General features: G+C 42.9%; 1 protein-coding gene across 2 annotated transcripts in view; it reads right to left on the bottom strand.

Moving 5' to 3' along the window:
* Positions 1-19,458, bottom strand: part of SLC38A3 (solute carrier family 38 member 3) — a 120,037-nt gene that overhangs the window by 39,277 nt on the left and 61,302 nt on the right. For both annotated transcript variants that reach the window (XM_089525898.1, XM_089525908.1), the window contains 3 exons: positions 10,853-11,087; positions 7,907-7,976; positions 6,425-6,540 (listed from right to left, as the gene is read on the bottom strand). In XM_089525898.1, coding sequence (XP_089382024.1) covers positions 6,425-6,540; positions 7,907-7,976; positions 10,853-10,959 — 293 coding nt within the window. In that variant the 5' untranslated portion in view covers positions 10,960-11,087. The remainder of the gene's footprint in view (positions 1-6,424; positions 6,541-7,906; positions 7,977-10,852; positions 11,088-19,458) is intronic.

Here is a 19,458-nt window from a genome sequence, read left to right as displayed (position 1 = left end):
TCACCAGCATTGAGGCCATGCTATTGAGGACGCAGCTGCGCTGGGCAGGACATGTTTCTAGGATGAAGGACCATCGCCTCCCAAAAATAGTATTCTATGGTGAACTAGCCACGGGTCAGCCTAAGAGGGGCAACCCAAAGAAGAGATACAAGAACTCCCTGAAACAACATCTCAGGCTCGGCCAAATTGATTACCAACAAGGGCCCGCCCTGGCCTCGCATCAGGAGGTATCCACGATGTTGCAGCCTTTTTAGAAAGCTCATGGCGAACGAGTCTCGAAGAGAAACGACAATGCAGAAAGAACCACAACCTGGAAACATCACCCAAGGAGACTTTCCGCTGTACTTTCTGCAACCGGACCTGTTTGTCCCGGATTGGCCTTTTTAGTCACCAACGCGCTTGTACAAAGCATGGGATGAGTCCTTCCTGAATCTTTGTTTGCGAAGCAAAGTCAGAGAGAGAGAGAATGTTTGGCATAGCATTGTGTCTTGGTGTGATTACGATTATCTAAGGCGCTGTACACATGGGCAGGGAAACACTGCCCCTCATTGCTGCGTATCGTTCCCTGACCAGCCAAATCGTGAAGCAGCCAGGAAGAAGCTGCCTAGAGCAGCTTCTTCCTTGGGGTGTCATAGGGCTGCGATGCAGCCCTATGATGCCACTTCCTGTGCATGACGTGCAGACACTGCACGTCATGTACATAATCATGGCGGCCCCTATATGGATGGGAGGCCAGCATGATGGTGGTGGCAACACATTCTAGGGTTCCAGAGTGTGTGGTTGCTGTGCGCTCCGGAACCCAAGAATCGGCACTGCCACGCCGCTTCCTGCCCATGTGTACCAGGCCAGTAACACCTTTATACTCCCTTTTAAGTCAAAGGAGCACTAATTTTTTGAAAGAAAGGTTTTGTTTTCAGTCGCACTTCTGTCTTATACTCAGTTTGTGGCCTCAGGCAAGTCACTCATCTCCATGTAGTCTAGCATCCAAATGCTTGTGAAAAATCATTAAGAAAAGAGTAGCAAAGCAATAGCATTTCATTTGTTTGTGCTATTTAGAAGCACATTGGCTCTAAACACAGATGCTCCATTTAATAATTATTGTAGCTAATAAGTGGCATTTTCATGGAAAGATCTGGTAGAAGGATCTTTGACTGAGTGGAAGTGAAAGGTGTAGTGAGAGTGACTGGGAAATTGTGGTATGCATGCATTTGGACACCTATCCACCCACCCTTTTGGAGGCATTGACCATCATTCTTATTCTACCGATCTTATTACATCAGTACTATGTAATAAGAATGCACAAGTTTACTTGGATTCTCCTGAGAATTTGCATGTACACTCCTGGGCCTGCTCTGGTGCATGATGGAAGAAACGAGGTGGTGCTGAACTGCTGTGGTTCCTTTACCCCTTCTCTGCAGACTGTCTGAACCTTTTTAAAGCAAAAAAGACTCCCAACAGACTGTTTCGTCTGAGCTTCTGCTGGAGAAAGCTGCCTCTGCCTGCTGCTTTGTTTGCACAGTTGTCAATGGTAGCCATATGCCAGGACAGGGTGGGGTAGGAGACAGAAATTGATAACAAATGCAGAAAAGTAAAATACACGTATCTGCTAATGGCTGCAATACACTTAGAGCTGCCAAATAAAAGAATGAAAGGTGTAATAAACCTATCAAGAGGCCTTATGCATGATCATGGGAGGAGTGGGCTCTGCCCTTCATCCCAGTAGCTTTCCAGCTCCCAGGTAGCAGCAATGTGTATGGCCCCTGAGTACTTGGAAGGTCCTGTTAACATGTGCCACCTAACTACATAATAAAGGACATTCCCTTTTCTTCATGGACAGACACAAATATAGTGCACACCCATGCACAAGCCACAATGTTGTCCATAGAACCACAGAATAATAGAATTGGAAGATAACACAAGGGCCATCCAGTCCAACCCCCTGCCATGCAGAAACTCTCAATCAAAGCATACCCGACAGATGGCCATCCAGCCTCTGTTTAAAGACTTCCAAGGAGGGAGACTCCATCATACTCTGAGGGAATGTGTTCCACTGTTGAACAGTCCTTACTGACGGAACGTTCCTCCTAATGTTCAGGTGGAATCTCTTTTCCTGCAGCTTGCATCCATTGTTCCGGGTCCTGTTCTCTGGAGCAGCAGAAAACAAGCTTGTTCCCTCCTCAATATGACATCCCTTCAAATATTTAAGCAGGGTTATCATATCACCTCTTAACCTTGTTTTCTCTAGGATAAACATCTCCAGCTCCCTGTCCAAACCCAAAGAAGGCTGAGGGCCAACTGCAAAGACTCTTTGTGTCTGTATAATTCCCCCTGCTATTCTTGCCCACTTACAGAGCACTTTTTTCTCTTCCTGTGAGGGCACTTTGATGGCTCCAGGATGAACAATTCTTCTACAAGACATTTATTTCTCACCAACAACAGAAGGCAGAGGACTTATGTCCCTAACCTGATATTTCACCTTTCAGCTACATAATAATCTCTTCTCTAGCTGCTGGTCTGCTGCCTTGATTCTTTCTCTGAAAGCAATGCATCTTGCTGTTTTCTAAGCCCCATCTCCTCACCTCTATCCATGGACAGAGGAGGGAGAAAGGAAGCAGCAGAGGGACATTGCAGCCACCCACACTGGTGAGCCTGACTGAATCAGCATCCCCACCCTTTCCCAAGTCATCAATAAAACTACAGTCCTGCTTGTCCCTAGGCAGGAGACTCCAACCTGCCCCAGCTCCCACCTGCCACTACCCACACCGTATAAGCTTAAAAGGCCTCCTTTGTCTCTTCTTTCTCAAACAGAGCTGTTTTCTGTCTTGGGAGCAACCTTGCCAGTGAGCAAGAACATTCAGCCCACCTTTTCTACTCAGAGTCTGTGTCCTCAGGGAAGCTAAGTCACATTCCTATCTTAAGTTGCCAGTGTTGCACCATTGGCTCTAGAAAACTATGGATTGTGTTTCTAGTGAATCTTAGCCACAATCCTCTTGTTAGGCTCAACTAGAGCAGACCTACTGAATTAAAGAAACTTAGATAAGTGCTGACCTCATGCCATCCAACTGTCCTGATTTGGTAGGAACAGTCCAGATTGATCCTCTTTTGTCCTGCTTTAATAGCACTTAACTAACTCAGCAGGAGGGAGAGGAGAGGGACAGAATCTTGTCCTTCCCACTAGGCTCAGGCAACAGGAAACTGCTGCAGCTTCTTCCAGCTTGTGTGTTCCTTATTAATTTTCCTCATCTTGACCAGAATCTGATCATCTGTGAAATGTCTGGGATTTACAAAGTCATTTGGGACTAACAATAGGATTATCCAGCAGCTGTCCTCTCAGATCCAAGGAAAGAGTGTGGAGACACAAGTTATTTTGTGTGTGAATTGTAATCCCTCCTTCTTATGCATATGTGTACAAATTGCCCAGCCCTATATGACTAGGGGGCTCGACAGATGGGCAGAAAGGGGTGGCAAGACACCACCCCTTTCTGCCCTGGATGGAGACTGTGGCAACCAAATGCCATGGCCTCCGGGAGGCCTAAAAAGAACCCGCTCCCACTGGGTCCTTTTCAGGCTGCATGCTGGACACCATTGGTGTGCTTGCATGCAATGTTGATGTCTGTGCAGCATGGTGCTGTTTGGGCACTGCACCACATGGACATCATCATCATGCACCCCATATGGACAGGTGTGCTCAATGATGGCGGCCAGGGTGCAGAGTAGGGTTGCTGAGCATGTAAACTCTCAGCCCCCATGTACCTTTAGTTCAGGCCCAGGCTGACGCAAAGCGCCTGTCTGTACTGGCCCTATGATAGGAACTGCTAAGCCCCAACACAATAGAAAATAGTACTCACTAGTAAAAAAAAACCTCTCTAGTTTTACTATACTGAATTTATTCAATTTCATTGGAAAACTTTTCCTATCTTCCCTTCTTCTTTCAACAGTCCAGTTTTGTGTACTTTCTTTCAATTTAGAAATGAAGTAGAGGGTCGTGGTTGGGTTTTCTTTCTTTCTTTCTTTCTTTCTTTCTTTCTTTCTTTGTTTGAATCGGTAGATTCTGAAATATTGTTGAAGTTTAATCTTTAAAACATCTTAAATTATTGGATTTTTGACTACACAATCTCAGTGTTGAAGCCAGACATACAAGGGTAAGAGAGAGGAGGCATGGAGTCACATAGTTTGCTCTTATACTGAGAAACAATATTTTTTAGGGGTGAGATCAATAGCAGGGTCATTAGGTATGCCTGAAATGATCAAGGAATGTACTGTCACACACACACACACACAAAGAGAAGGAAGCATTCTTCTTTTGTCTACACTACACAATTATAGCAGGTGGATAGCACTTTATCAGCTATGACTTCATTCTGTGGAATCTTGGGATTTATAGTTTAGCTAGAATGCGTCATCACTGTAGGTCAGGGAAGTGCACTAGAACTCTCTAACAGACAACTCTAAGTAACTTACCAGACTAAAATCTCAGGATTCCAAAGGATGGGACAATGAGACCTAAAACAGTCTCAAACTGCTACAGATTTATAGTAAAGATACTCCCCTGCTTGCAATCCAGTTTCTTCATGAGATATAGAAGTGTTTGTTCACTGACTAAAAGCAACAACAATGTATCTAATAACTCTTATTAGTGCTATCTCCCTTAGCACATTTGGCGAGGCATGTTTGCTGACAACATCATAGCCTCTGACATTTCAGAGATGAAAATTGGGACACATGTGGCTGAGCAACATCAGAGTGGAGTCAAGTTGAAGACACAAACCTGGAAAGGCTGCAGCAGTTTGATTTAGCCTAAGCCTACTGGGAAGGGCAAGATCTCACTCCTTCATCTCCTCTCCTCCCCACTGAGTTAACTGAGTACAAACTGCTTTTGCACTTAGAACTCAGTTTATAACAGTTGAAATAAGCTGGGAAAAGTGGGAGGAGAGGACAGAAACGGGGACATTTTAAAAGCAGCTGAAAAAGAGGGGCAGCAGAGGATTAATCAGGACAGGTGGGAGAGAGCTTTCTTAGTGGCTATGCCAGGCTCACGCAGGAGGCTAGGCTGGCTATTCTCTGCTCTTCTTCAGCCAACAGGTAAAGACCCCATTATTTAGATAGGTTTAGGACTATTACCTGGTTTTTTCAGGAAGCTTTTCCATTGGTGGTGCTGTATTTCTATTCACATTTTTATGTTTTAAAACATTTTAAATTCTTTTAAATATGTGCTGCCCTTAATAGGACAGCTTATTATGATGGTTTAGTTTTGTTTTAATCTATGTTGTGGGTGGCCTTGTGTCTCACATTTGAAGGAAGGTGGAATATAAATAAAATTGTTATTGTTTGCTATCAAATTGGCTTTCAGTTATGGTGACTTTATGAATAAGAGACTTCCATGAGCCCCTCTCAGTCATCAACTGCCCTGGTCATGACTTTCAAATTCAGGGTTGCTGCTCCCTTGATTGAATCAATCCATTTGTAATCCATCTGTAATGTGGTCTTCTTCTTTTCCTACTACCTTCCATTTTGCCATTATCATCTTGACCAATGAGTCTTGTTATCTCATAATGTGCCCAGAGTATGATGGTAATTTTGGCTTCTAGTGAATGACTGACTTGAGGTATAGAAAATCTTTGACTATTTCTATGTTTATTTCTATTACTAAAGAAAAATAAATAAATAAATGAAATTGACTGGATATAGTTCAACTAACTTGAGCCTATTGTACTTTGCATACATCATGAGACAACATGTCTCACTGGAAAAAAATGATAATGCTTAGTAGACTGGAAGGAAATAGACTGGTAGACTAGAAGGAAATAGAAAAAGAGGAAGACCACATTATAAGTAGATTTTCTCAATTAAGGAAGCCACAGACCTGAGCATCCAAGACCCAAGTAGGACTACTGATGAACAGGACTCTTGGATGTATCACATTCAAAAGTAATAATTTATTCATATTCATATATACACTTGAAGTCAGTGGAATAGCAAATAACAACAAAGTGGATGCCACTTGATGATGTTCTATCAATGAATGATGATTATGATGTAGAAACAGACTTCGTAGTTCTCCTCATATAATCATATAAAACAAACGGCTACACAATTGTCCCCATTGCAAGGAGAGTATCTGTGCTGTCACCACCATGTGTGAATCAGGATAAACAAAAGTCCCAAACAAACCAGAGGACAGGTTTGATCAAAACAGTCATGAGGAAATGTGTGGTTGGTGAAGCATTTATCTAAAACAGCACTAACAGGGCATCAAAACAGTAACATTAGTCCCTATTTATTAGGCAGTACATTAAGTTGAAAACACTCTGGAAATGGGGCATTTAGAACAGAATAAGAGAGGACTGCACAAACTGCTCAAAACATTTAGGGAAACTGCTTGGACATATTCTTAAGTTCTTCTGATACTGGGAGCAAGACTTACAGAAAAAGGAGGATACCAGTGTTGGCCATGGCATATGCTAAACCAAGGATCCCGCTGCCCATAATGGCATTGCTGAGATTGAAGACAGACATCCCAAAAGAGGTCTTTCCTTCAAACTGTAAGGGAAGAGACAGATTGAGTGAGTGTCTGAAATAGAAAGTCTATATACATTGCAAGAGTAGTCATTAGCATTAGCCTTAGGGTCACCATAAGTCCAAAACAACCTGAAGACATACAACAACAACAACAACAACAACAACAACAACCACTTCTGGACTCGTCCTTGCAGTTGACATCTCAAGTAGATGTGACGGCCAGAAGTGCTTGCTATCAACTTCGGTTGATACGCCAACTGCAACCCTACCTGGGCCAAAGGGACTTTGAAAGGGTGGTACACGCTCTGGTAACCTCTCGTCTAGATTTCTGTAATGCTCTCTACATGGGGCTACCCTTGTACCAAGTCCGGAAGCTTCAGTTAGTGCAAAATATGGCAGCCAGATTGGTCACCGGTGCATCCAGGTTTGACCATATAACACCTAAGTTGAAAGATATTCACTGGCTGCCTATTCACTTCCGGGCACAATACTAGGTGTTGGTTATTACCTATAAAGCCCTACATGGCTTGAGCCCAAGTTACTTGAGGGGCCGCATCTTCCCATATGATCCGCCCCGCACAATCAGAACATCTGGTAAGAATTTACTGGAAACACCATCTTCCAAATATGTCTCCACATCCCAAAAGGCCTTTACAGTAACGGCCCTGAGGATTTGGAATAGTCTTCCTGAAGAGCTCTGTCTCACGACCCCCTTGGAAATATTTAAAAAGAGATTTTAAATGGTGCTCTTTCATCAAGCTTTCTCCCCCAAGGAGTGATGACCAATATGCCTGTCTGACAACGATATTCGACCTTGCCCCTGGATGTCTGATTGTTGATGTTTTGATGTAATATTTTTAGATTGTGTATGTATTGATTTTAGTAGCCTATAACCCCGCTTCAATCCATTGGGAGAGGCAGGGAAACATAAATAATTTTTATTATTATTATTATTAGTTCCTAGAATGCTAGCTGACAATCAGTTTTTGCTACAGTTTACTCTGGAAAGAGCCAGTTTAAGTGCCATTGTCAAAGCCACTGGTCTTTCCATTCACTTCCCCTGGCCAATAAGTTGAAGATAGCAGGAAAAATGCACATGCACCCTTCAAAAATAAGTCTACACCTGGTTTCTATACTAGAAACTGCTATCTATTTCTATACTAGAAAGTAACAAATGATGGTGGGTTACTATCTGTAATCAATATATATTATTGCTGTCCAATAAACCTGAAGAATCTTTATCGACTTTCCACTGCACTCTTTTGACAGTTGTCCAACTAAAAATATCAAGATCCTTTGTGTCAAGTATGGACAATTGTACATGGGATGTTAGCCAATTTTTGCTCAGTACTCAAGCCAAAACCCAGCTGCATGCATCAAAACTTACATCTGTGAAATGGGTCTGTTTCTTTTCATGCGGAAGAAATTCCTCCATCTCTGGCTGATTATCATCAAATCTGGAACAAGACCATGAAGAAGGACAACATTTGTCAATTTCCCGATTCACAGTTTACGTTTATGGAACAGGAAGCAGTAACTATAGGCAGATCTACACTGGCCGCTTAATCCCAGTCCAGACCATTATGACCTGGACTGGCTCTGGATAATGACCACACACACTGGGCCAAATCCAATTCAACACCTCATTGTTGTGCACACAGTCCAGTCGAGTTGACACCGCATTGGCCCTGGTGACCTGTGTTGCTGCTCCTCAGTGTTGCTGCTGCCATTGTCTTGCTGGCCAAGCAGTTCCCTGTGAGAGCCTGGCTTCACTGTAGCTTATGCTGATGTCAGACCGGGGTTCCCCACCAAGTAATCAACAAGGAGGGGGCCTCTCTACCAATTCTTCATTGATGCACAGGCACCCTGTTCTGACCTCAGGCAAAAGCAATCACCAGGCTCTCACAGGGATCTGTTTGGCCAGCAAGGCAGCATGGTGGCAGCCCCCAGAGGAGGCAGTTAGTTTCCCTATTCCAGCATGAATGGAGAAAGGAAACTGGTGACACCTGGTGGGTGTTTAGATATGTGGACAAATGGCTCACTCCTGTTCCATCCCAATCCAGCTGTCCACACATCGGAAACATTGAGTTTTGGCCTTTGCCAGGAACACTCACATGTGCCACTTCATTGGCTACAGTGCATTAACTTACCTATATTGGAAGAAAAACAACTTCAAAAATGATTGTAGCATAGAAGGGTTGCATTGCAGATACCTCCTCTATTGCCCCCCTTTTTATAGCCCCTCATCTGTTTACATTTTGACTGCAATGCAAGATTTGGGAATTAATATAAAATGTAACTGTTCATAAAGTGATGCAGGCACATAGGCAGGAAACTGTGTCACTTCTGCACCATCCTGTTCCAAAGATGCTCTGTGGGGGACCTGGCCTATGCCTCTTGGAAAGTCCAGATAGTACCAACAAATTGATTAGAAGGGGAGGGGAATCATATTTTTCTCAAGTATACAGTGCACTTTGAATGCCAGGAAAGTAATTTTTCCCCCAGTTTCATATCTGGCTGCAGCACTGACGGAAGATGCTCTGGTAGCATGTAAGAAACAAAAACACATTGATAAAACCACTGATACAGAAAGCCCCATAGCCTCTGTTATAACTGTGTCCTGATTATTCAGATTCACTGCTTGTCCTTTGTTTGATCTTGTGTCACTATTATCTCATTGTATATACCATTCTGCTTATGTCGAATTTAGATTACTTAGGTCTTTGGAGCATCCAAACACCTGATTGCTGAATTATGGTTAATACAGATGGGCAGGGGTAATGGACAGTTGTTCTGTACATGTTGAAAGAGATCAAATTCCAGGGGAAAGGAACAGGAAAATTGTGGCAAGGTTCAGTAACATTTCCATCTCTCTCTCTTCTTAGAGCTATTTGTTAAAATATTTATATCCTTCCCTATATCCAAGGATCTCTGAGGGCTTGCAATAAAATTAATTGATTTGGTTCAAAATAATTTAAAACAGTAAGAATAATTTAAGCAGTCTAAAAACATATTAAACAATCTGAAAAGTTAAAATGTGTCATGGCCAGCCAAGAGCAGGTCTCGGAGGATGAGGATGGGGTTCCTCCAGTGCAAGAGGTAATTGAGGCTACACCAGGTGCTAATCCTGCTCTGCCAGAAGCCAGCCCTGATCTCCCAGCCCCAGAGGAGGACGAGAGACAATTGGCAAACAAGCCTCAGCTGGCACTGAGGAGGGAATCTCCTACTTAACCACCTGTGAGATGCTAACTCAGTGCCAGAGTTTGTTGCATGATCCTTTGGTGTGATTGCTACCTGCACTGGTTCCCTGTATCTTGACTCCTTGTTGCCTTGACTCTTGACTTTGGAACGGACTGGACTATTGCTACTCTGTCTGACCTGATCCTGGACTGGACTGACTATCATGATCCCTGTTATCCTGACCGGCTTTGGCTTTTGGTTTGCTCTTTCTCTCACTCCCAGCAATTTCCAGCTGCATAGCTAATTACCTTGTTGCGCCATCCTTATTGACATATGTTTGTGTGTGCTGGCTGCAGTCCAGGACAAAATGAAAGAGTTTAAAATTTGCCATCAGTTTCTGATGGTTCTGATGATGAATTCAGAATTGGGAAAAAGCTGTGGTCTAGGGCATGGGGCTCCAAGATCATTTTTGTGCCCCCCTGGGGGCTTCCCAGGGTTATATTTTTGGCTCATATCACAAAATGCCTTCTAAGGGATGTGTGGGGTGTTTCCAGCATTAGCCACATGAGATGGCTTTTTTTGAAACAGAAAAATGAATAGGAAGTATTTTCCAGTCAGTTTCTGTTGCTAAAATAAATAAATAAATAAATAAATAAATTAAAATAAAAGTATCTCTCCTGGGCCTAAAATGGCACATGAAGGCAGAAAAACATAGGGGAAATGCCCCCACGCCCCAGAGAGGGCATTTGGGGTTATTTGGAAGTTGCAGGTGAAATGGGGGTGTGGCCCAAACAATGTCTTTGAGAAAGTGCTAATGCAACACTTACCTACCCCGGTGTAAGAGAGACCAGATAAGCATTTATGCAGTAGAATATGTGTCTGGAACAAATTTTCAGGTTTTTTTTTAAAACCCCAATTTCCAGAATCCCCTGACTGACAGCATAGTTGCTGACTGAGATATTCTGGGATTTGTAGTCCAAAGAAATTAAACTTTTCAACCTGTGGCTCTGGTATAAACATGGCTGCAACCCACTATTCAAAAGGAAGAGAATGCTGTATGAATGTCGTACAATATTGTGTTGTATTAAATTTTAGTCCAGCAAACTGGCTCTCAATTAGGCAGTGCACAGTGTTTGGAAGTGTACCACATTACCTGTCATTTCCCACAGATGGGCTGGAAGAAGCATTCAGCACTAAGTGTTTTCCATTCGGCACCAGTTCTACCATTTCTGTTTGAATGGGGATCTCTGTGGAGTTCATCTCTGCACCCTGAAGTGAGCTGGCACTTCACCTTCTGACAAGCAGCTGAGCTTTCAAACACTTAGTTTTCTGATGAGCAGCAGGTCAAAGTGTGTTCAAATCTTCAGAGCCCAGTCTCTTTAATGATGCTGTTTTGGGAAAGAAACACCAGCCAATGAGATATTTGCTCCAATTTTAAAATAAACAAACAAATAAACATCAAAGGCTTAGAATAGAATATATAAAAGCCTAGAAGAGAAAAACATCACTGGTGCATATATTCAAGTCCGTAATATAAAATTTCAGATAACTCAACCAAGAAGTTATTTATTAGATTTACTCTTTGTTTATGAGTGCATCGACACTATAAAAATAATGCAGTTTGATATCCCTTTAACTGTCATGTCCACAGAATCTTGAGGTTTGCAGTTTTGTGAGGTACCAGCACTCTGGCAGAGAAGGCTGGAAACTTTGGAAAGCTGTGAATCCCATATGATGGAACTACAGCACATAAAGTGGTGTCAAACTGCATTATTTCTATAGTATAGATGCACCCTGTAATTCCATTGCTGCACTGATTTTATTACAAGACTGCTGGCTTTAACATTGTTTTATAATATGTACATTTTACCATGTTTATTGTTTGTATTATGTTTACCATACATTGTCCAGGGATCTCTAGTTATAAGGGCAACAAATAGGATAAATAAAATAAAATAAATAATTGGTGGCATTCTGTATTGCAATTATGGGTTCATAACTTAGACATTTTTGTTTGTTGTTAGCTGCCCTCAAGTTGACTCTGACTCATGGTGACCCTGTGGATGAGACACTTCCAAGATTCCCTATCTTCCACTGCTCTGCTCAAGCCCTGAAAATCCATGAATGTGACCCCACTGATTGAGTTCATTCATCTGGCATGCAGGCCCCTTCCCCTTCTACCCTCTACTTTTCATAGCATTATTGTTTCCCCCCCTAATAAACCATGCTTTCTCGTTATGTAGCCAAAGTACAACAGCTTCAATGTAATTGTCTTGGCTTCCAAGGAGATTTGTGGTAGGATCTGTTCAAGAACCCATTTCCTTGTCTTTTTGGCTGTCCAAGCTATCCTTGGCACTCTTCTACAGCACCACATCTCAAACGTGTTGATTTTCTTTCCATCTGCTTCCTTTACTGTCCAACTCTTGCATCCATACATGGCTATAGGAAATAGAATGGCCTGAGCAAGTCTAACTTCAGTGCTCTCTGGGATTTGTAAATGGTGCTTCAGTAGCACTACTTAGTCACTGTCATGGCACTATTGCCACACTTGTAAATGCCTCCCCAAGTCAGCAGCCACATCAGGTAGAGGAAGTCTGTTTAGCTGCCAACTGGGTCTCACAAAGGATGACTCTGCTCCCACCAGCAAGCAAGGCTCAACAGCCAGAAGCAGAGCCCCATCACAATTCTTTGTTACAACCTCACTCACTGGCAGAAGGGGCTGAAAATATCTTTTTTATTTTTTTTTTTTTGCAACTGAACAGACCTTCTTTGCCAGATGCAGCTGCTCTCTGCCAAGGTGGGGTTTGTGGGGTTATAGACACTACTTAGTTATGCATTTGTAACCAAGTAGATAAACACAATCAAAAACAAATATAAAAACCAATCTTTCTAATTATTCCCAAAAAGGCTCATACCAAACCCTGCTGGAAACTGTGGACAGTCATGCATACTCTTATGTTGGTAACTGCATAGGCAATATAATCCATACTGTTGATGCTGGTTTGGGAAAAGCAAAAACTGAGGAAACAGCTTGGGAAAATTACTTCTTCAAATTACAGCTCCCAGAATATCCCAGCCAGCATGGTTGCCACGGCCCCGATCCGGAACCAAAAAAGGCGGTGCAGAGCCCCCAAATGAAAGAAAGAAGCTGGTAGCATGAGCTTTTGTAGATTTGAGTCTACTTCCTCAGACGTATTGGTTGGTACACTTCCTCAGATACATCTGAGGAAGTAGGCTCAAGTCTACAAAAGCTCGTGCTACCAACTTTTCTCTCTCTCCCTTTGCATCTTACTTTGAAATGAGGCCTGCTGACATAACCTATCCAAGCTCTGGGCGAGAGATAATATGAGTGGTCATCTGATCTCCTCTGAACCACAGGGGACTCCTCTTTTATGTTTTCACAGGTCACCTTGTCTGATGGCACAGCTATGGAGCAGCCAAGGGTTGGCCAGTTTCCCACTCTTCCACCTGCTGGTATTTCTCAGTGAGATCCTAGTGCTGCTCTCCTTGCACAGAGTGTACCAACCAATTTAGATGCACTAATAACCTCCAGCTATTCGCAATGCTAAGGAAAGTAATGAAGTCATAATTGGCATTTCACATTTATGCCAATCACACAGTAAACAGTCAATAGAAGGGAACAAGGATCCAGCATTAAGCCTGAGAATCTAGAGGCCAAAGAGACCAAGGATGGGAAGATCAGTAGCATGTCAAGTTTCTCACACAATTCCCCATTGCAATATGACACAATATGACAGACTGTGTAAGAGTATCAGGGAAGACACTCTGGTACACTTCCTCAGATACATCTGAGGAAGTAGGCTCAAGTCTACAAAAGCTCATTATTATTATTAACCTTTAAAAAGCGCTGTAAATATACACAGCGCTGTACATACAATATCTTTAATTAGATGGTTCCCTGCCCTCAGGCTTACAATCTAAAAAGTCATGACATAAAAGGAGAAGGGAAAGGTGGTGGGGCTAGTAGGCTAATACATTTAAAGTACATAGCAATACAGGAAATGGTTCGATAAAACAGGCACCAAAAGAACATCAAATAGCAAGTGACAGTTATGCAATGCCTGGGAACGATTCTCTGAACAGGAAGGTCTTCAACTCTGTTTTGAAGCTGGTTAAAGAAGTGATGGCTCTTGCTCGTGGGGGAAGAAGGTTCCAGGAGTGAGGGGCAGCGAGTGAAAAGGGGCGAATCCGAGATGGGGCAGAGGAAATCCTGGGCTGGGACAGCAGACCTTGACTACCAGAACAGAGGGCCCGAGTGGGAAAGTGAGGAGAAATAAGGTCTGATAAGTAAGGAGGGGCCAGCCCATGGAGGGCTTTGAACGTCGAGAGCAGGAGCTTATACTGAATGCAGAAAGGGAGGGGGAGCCAGTGAAGGGATGCCAACACAGGAGAGATGTGGTCAGAGTGGTGGGTGGAAGTGATAATGCGTGCAGCTGAATGCTGGACAGAAATTAAAGGACGGAGGTGAGAAAGAGGAAGCCCAGCCAGGAGGACGTTACAGTAATCAAGTCGTGAGACCACTAGGGGCATGGATATTGGCAGTAGAGGCGGAGAGATAAGGTCGGATTTTAGCAATATTGTACAAAAAGAATCTACAAGCTTTGGCTGTGGTCTGGATCTGAGAGACATATGACAGAGAAGAATCAAAGATAAAACCAAGACTGCGGGCTTGCTGGACTGGTTGAATAGAAATGTTGTCCACAGAGACAGAAAAGGAGTGTTGAAGGGTGGACTTAGGAGGAAAGACAAGAAGCTCCGTCTTGGGCAGGGGTAGGCAACCTTTTTGAGCTGGGGGCCGGGTTGCTGTCCCTCAGACAACTGGGGGGGCCGAAGCCAAAAAATAAATAATTAAATAATGTTTTTTAAAAAATAAATATATAAATAAACCAGGACAAATGTAGGACAAAATTTTCAAATGGAAGACACTTTTTTAAAAAAAAATGGAGGACACGCGAAAAAATTTGCTGATTTTTTAAAAAATGTTAATATAAATGCATGTTTCTGAGGCTTCTATAGACAATTGCCCCCCCAAAGGCCCCGGCGGCAATTGGCGGCAGGACCGGGCTGGGGCCGGTCCCAAGGCCTCGCCGGGCCGCATCTGGCCCGCGGGCCGCAGGTTGCCTACCCCTGGGCTTGGGCATGTTGAGTTTCAAACGCCGATAGCGCATCCACTGCGAGACAGCTGTGAGGCAAGACGAAACTTGCTCATGCTACCAACTTGACTCTCAACAGTGCTACAAGATCCATTTGCATCTTATTTGGAAGTGAGCCCTTCTGATCTGGGGGACTCCAACCTTCAGGAGTATGGGGACAACAGAGTGATTGAGGGTTCAATGAAAAGTAGACTATAAACATCTGTGGTGTACTCTTATTCATCAGATTCCATAATCACCCTGCCCTAGTGATTCTTCAGTAAGGAAACTTTGACATTTGTTAATTCCACCAGTCTTTCCTGCCACATTCTTAGATATTGTCATTTTCCTCTCCCACTCTTCTGCCACGTAATTCCTGTGAAATGCAAACTATAAGACCTATCTGTTGCTTGTCAAAAAAAAAAAAAAAAAAAAAAAATTGCGATGAGGCAATGCATTATAGATTTCAATTAAATTCCAATCCTCTTTTAAAAAGCTCAGGGTCACACACTAGCTCTTCCTGGGGTTACCAGAGTGAAAAGTGGAGAGGGCCCCAATAACTTTAATGATTGTATAGAAGAGGAATTTTCAGCAGGCTACCTGGTTGTGTGATTACAGACTTTCCTGTTGGCCCCAGAGCAAAAAGTGTTTGGTTTTGTTGTGGCACTGGGCACTCAGGAGTACAAAAAGCCTGGCTTTGTCTTTGAGAATCCTGTCTCATCTCATGGTGTCAAAAGATTCAGTAGCATTTGAAGAAATGTGTCAAGAGCATTGAAAATGCCTTTAGGAGCTAACAGCTCTATAAAAATATCTCCCATAAACTGTTAAATTATTCTATTTCCACTCCCCCTCCTCCCTCGCACACATAACACATACTTTCCTTCTCATTCTAGAGCAAGGGTACCAGAAAATGACAGCAATAAAGCATGAATGGGTAAGAAGAGAAGTGCTACTGGACCACCTTGTGGTGGCCAAAGCAAAACCTCCTGTTTTGTTTTTCAGTGGAACACAAAGCAAATCAACCAGAAAATAAATAAATAAATAAAACCTGAGCTTATTTGTTATTCAACACTGCCACTTACTCCCTTCAGATGGCCTAATTACCACCTCCTTTCAACACATCAAAAAGATGCTAACAATACTTTCCAATGTTTCCACCCAGCCAGATTCAAGAGTCAGGCCATTGTATTCAGAATCCAGCAGGGTGGCAAGGTTTAGTTCCCAGGCACATCTTTTTCTTTGATTTTATAGGGCAGAAAATCAGCTGATAAGGAGTGAGCCAGTGAAAACAGACAAGTACAGGAAAAGTTTAACAGTGGAATAACAGAACAGAGCACCGATATAATAGGAAGAGCATTCCTGCAGAAGGTTTAGGCTACATGGGACATGTACAGGATTGCAATGCCACTTACATTGGAAAACTCAGAGCAGGGAAATGGCACATGATGATGCATCACCCAGTCTTAACCATGATCATTTGTGATCATGGATTTTTCAGGTATGTACATGCCCTTATAATTTAAAGGAACCCAAACAATTATTGAGCTTTGCTCATTGTGGACCTGTTCTCATTTTAGCAGAAAAGAGAAGTGAGGCAAGCCATCACGTTGTTTCAACACTCCTTCCCCCAGAAGCAGCTCACCATTGTCTGCAGGACCTCCAGTTTCAGAAACAGCAAGACTACCATAGTAAAGAAGCAGTCTTCCCATCTTTTGGGATTACAGACCTCCTGGCTCCAGACAGTTGGACACATGCCAATATTGACTTGAGGAATTTTAGTACAAATTTTATACTCCTGACAATATAATGCTGCAGGGTTGGAACACCAGCAGAACTTTGGGTGTCAGTGTCCCCTTTTTTCATATAGGCAGTGTTTGGTATTCAGGAACTTACATGTTTCCTGGACTTCTTTCAGCTGTACTACACCCTCTAAGCAAACCTCCTTTTACAACAATAAGCTTCAGGGACTTTGTGTGTATATATTCATGTGTCTTCAAGTCACTTGTTGACGTATGGCAGTTCCACGAATTTCCTAGGGTTTTCTTACACAAGGAAAACTCAGAGGTTACCTTCCTCTGCAATATTGCCAAGAGCACCTGGTATTCTTTGATCGTCTCCCATCCAACTACTGACCTGACCTGACCCTGCTTAGCTTCCAAGATCAGACATGATCTGGTGCCTTATGATATGGGGATAGAAAAGTGGTGTGTTGCAATCAGAAAACTAGGAACAGAGTTGCCAAGTGTTACTTCATCCAGTTCAGGCACTGATGTTGCCTTACACCCTTTTTTGGGGAGAATTACCTTTTAAACTTCAACTGCCAGCTACTGACTAAACTGGCTTGGGGATTCTGGAAATTGTAGACAGTAAAAGTAATATTTCTATGCTCTGCTTACCACCACAACACACAAAAGATAGACAGAATTCTAGGGTGTTCTACATCCAATGGGGATTTAATAGAAACTTGGAAACATCCAAGCCTCCTGCATTCAGCATCACTAAGGAAGCTTAATTACATTTGTTAAAATGAGGCACCCTGTTTCTCATGCAAGTCTGTTCAGCTTTCACCATTTGGAATTAGTACCCATTATTACCATTAACATTTTATCCTTGTTCATCACAACTATTTTACAAGTCTTAGCCTTCTTTTTTCGTGCTAAAACAGACTGAGCTACTTATAGCTCTTGCTATAAGTAGAGCAGGTCACAACACTTGAATGCTTACAATCACCAGTGAACCAGAACAGACCAAAGGGCTTGGCCTGGTGTACCAGAAGAGGTTAGAAGGAAGCAACAGCTTACAAGGCTGGCTCAGTATTGTGTAGAGCAGCTTCCTCTCTTCCTAAAGTTAAAGACATAAGGATGCAAATTATCTCACTCATGCATTCCAGGTTTGTTATTTACACCATGGAACCACACAGATGCACATCTCTGCAAGTTCCATTGCTCACATGTGCAAGCATTTGAATAAAGTTAGAGTTGATGATGGGAATTCATTCAGAACCATTCAAGACATGCAAATTTTTATCCCAGGTCTATTCAGATCTATTTGCACAAGTTATTTACACTACCAACAATGCGGATCTTTTTTAAAAATCAAAGAAAAACCTAATACCAATTATCCTGGATTAAGTGGGGTATTTGCCCCCCCCCCCAAAAAAAAAAACTTAATCAGATGCATTCCAGATGCATGTGAACGATGAAATATTCAACCCAGATTCATCCTGGATTATTTTCACAGTGAGCAGAGACCACAGTATGAGCAGCCTATCAGTGGAAGCCCAGTGATGTTAATGCAAGGCAAAAGGATGCAGGATATGCAAAAAAAGAACTAGCAGTAGTAAGGAATGGGAATCCTTTCACTGTAGGCAAGCAAAATACTGGGCACAGAGTGGAAAACATGGATAGATAATTGCATTATCTGATTTACTGTAAGAAAATCCAGAAAGTGAAAAAAATCTACATAGAGACCAAAGCTTGCTTGCTAGGCGCGTCGCTGCTGTCAGTTCAAACAAGACTCTGCATCTAATTTGCTCTTGCTGGAATAATCCAATGTGCCTATTTAAAAAGATTGCCAATGCCAGCCCTGGAAGGTTCCCATGCCTTTGAAAGCTGAAGTTACACCAGTGTGATTTCTCCCAATATGAGGAGAACAATCTGATGTCTCCGCTTTAGGGCTAGGCAAGAGTTAGCAGACCAAATGCCTTGAAACAACCTTGCCTTGCTGTAGCTGAATATACAGGGTCTTTGTAATCTACAGGAGTTTGGTTCCAGGACCCACCCCATGGATACCAAAACCTGTGGATACATAAATCCCATTAAATACAATGGCCCAGTAAGATGGTGTCCCTTGAATAAAATGGCAAAATCAAGTTTAGTTTTTGGAATTTAAATATTTTCAAAGTATTTTTGAACCATGTATGCTTGAATAAAAAAATCTGTGGGTATGGAAGGCTGACTATTAAGTCTAGTCTTGTGGTTTGCAGGATGCAATAGTAGGCACAGTTGGGTACAGAACCCAAATCTTACATAGTGGGAAGCCTCAGAGACGTTTCTTCTCTTTGCTTCTTGCACCTTTTTTGCCGGTCAGACAGATAACCATTGAATCAGCTCCAGTGGCATTACTAGGGGGGTGCGGACCACATCAGGTGACACCCTATTCTGCACTGTGGCAGCAGCCATAGTGTTTGCCCCAGGCATGCCTGTAGCTAGGTCTTTAGGGGCCCTGGGGCAGAAAGTATGGCTTGGTAGGGCAGAGTGTTTGCACACTCCTGAGTCCTACTGTGTGCCATGGGTGCCATCTTGGCGCACCACCATTTCAGGCCCCTTTTGGCTAGGGGCTCTGGGGTGGTGCCCCGGTTGCCTCAGCCTAGCTATGGGCCTGGCCCTAGGTTACCCAGTGAGCTTCACTACCAAATGGGCATTTGAACCCAGCTCTCTTGAGTCTCAGTCCAATATTCTAGTGACTAGAGCAATAGCAATAGCAAGTATATTTATATACCATTTATCAATGCACTTAAGCACTCCCTAAGCAGTTTACAAAGTGTAAACTAATTGCCCCCAACAATCTGGGTACTCATTTTAGCGACCTCGGAAGGATGCAAGCC

This window comes from Sceloporus occidentalis, unplaced genomic scaffold, assembly GCF_023333645.1.
Source record: "Sceloporus occidentalis isolate IW3139 unplaced genomic scaffold, rSceOcc1.0.p SCAF_1, whole genome shotgun sequence".
Lineage (NCBI taxonomy): Eukaryota > Metazoa > Chordata > Lepidosauria > Squamata > Phrynosomatidae > Sceloporus > Sceloporus occidentalis.
This window is presented reverse-complemented; position numbering and strand designations above follow the sequence as displayed.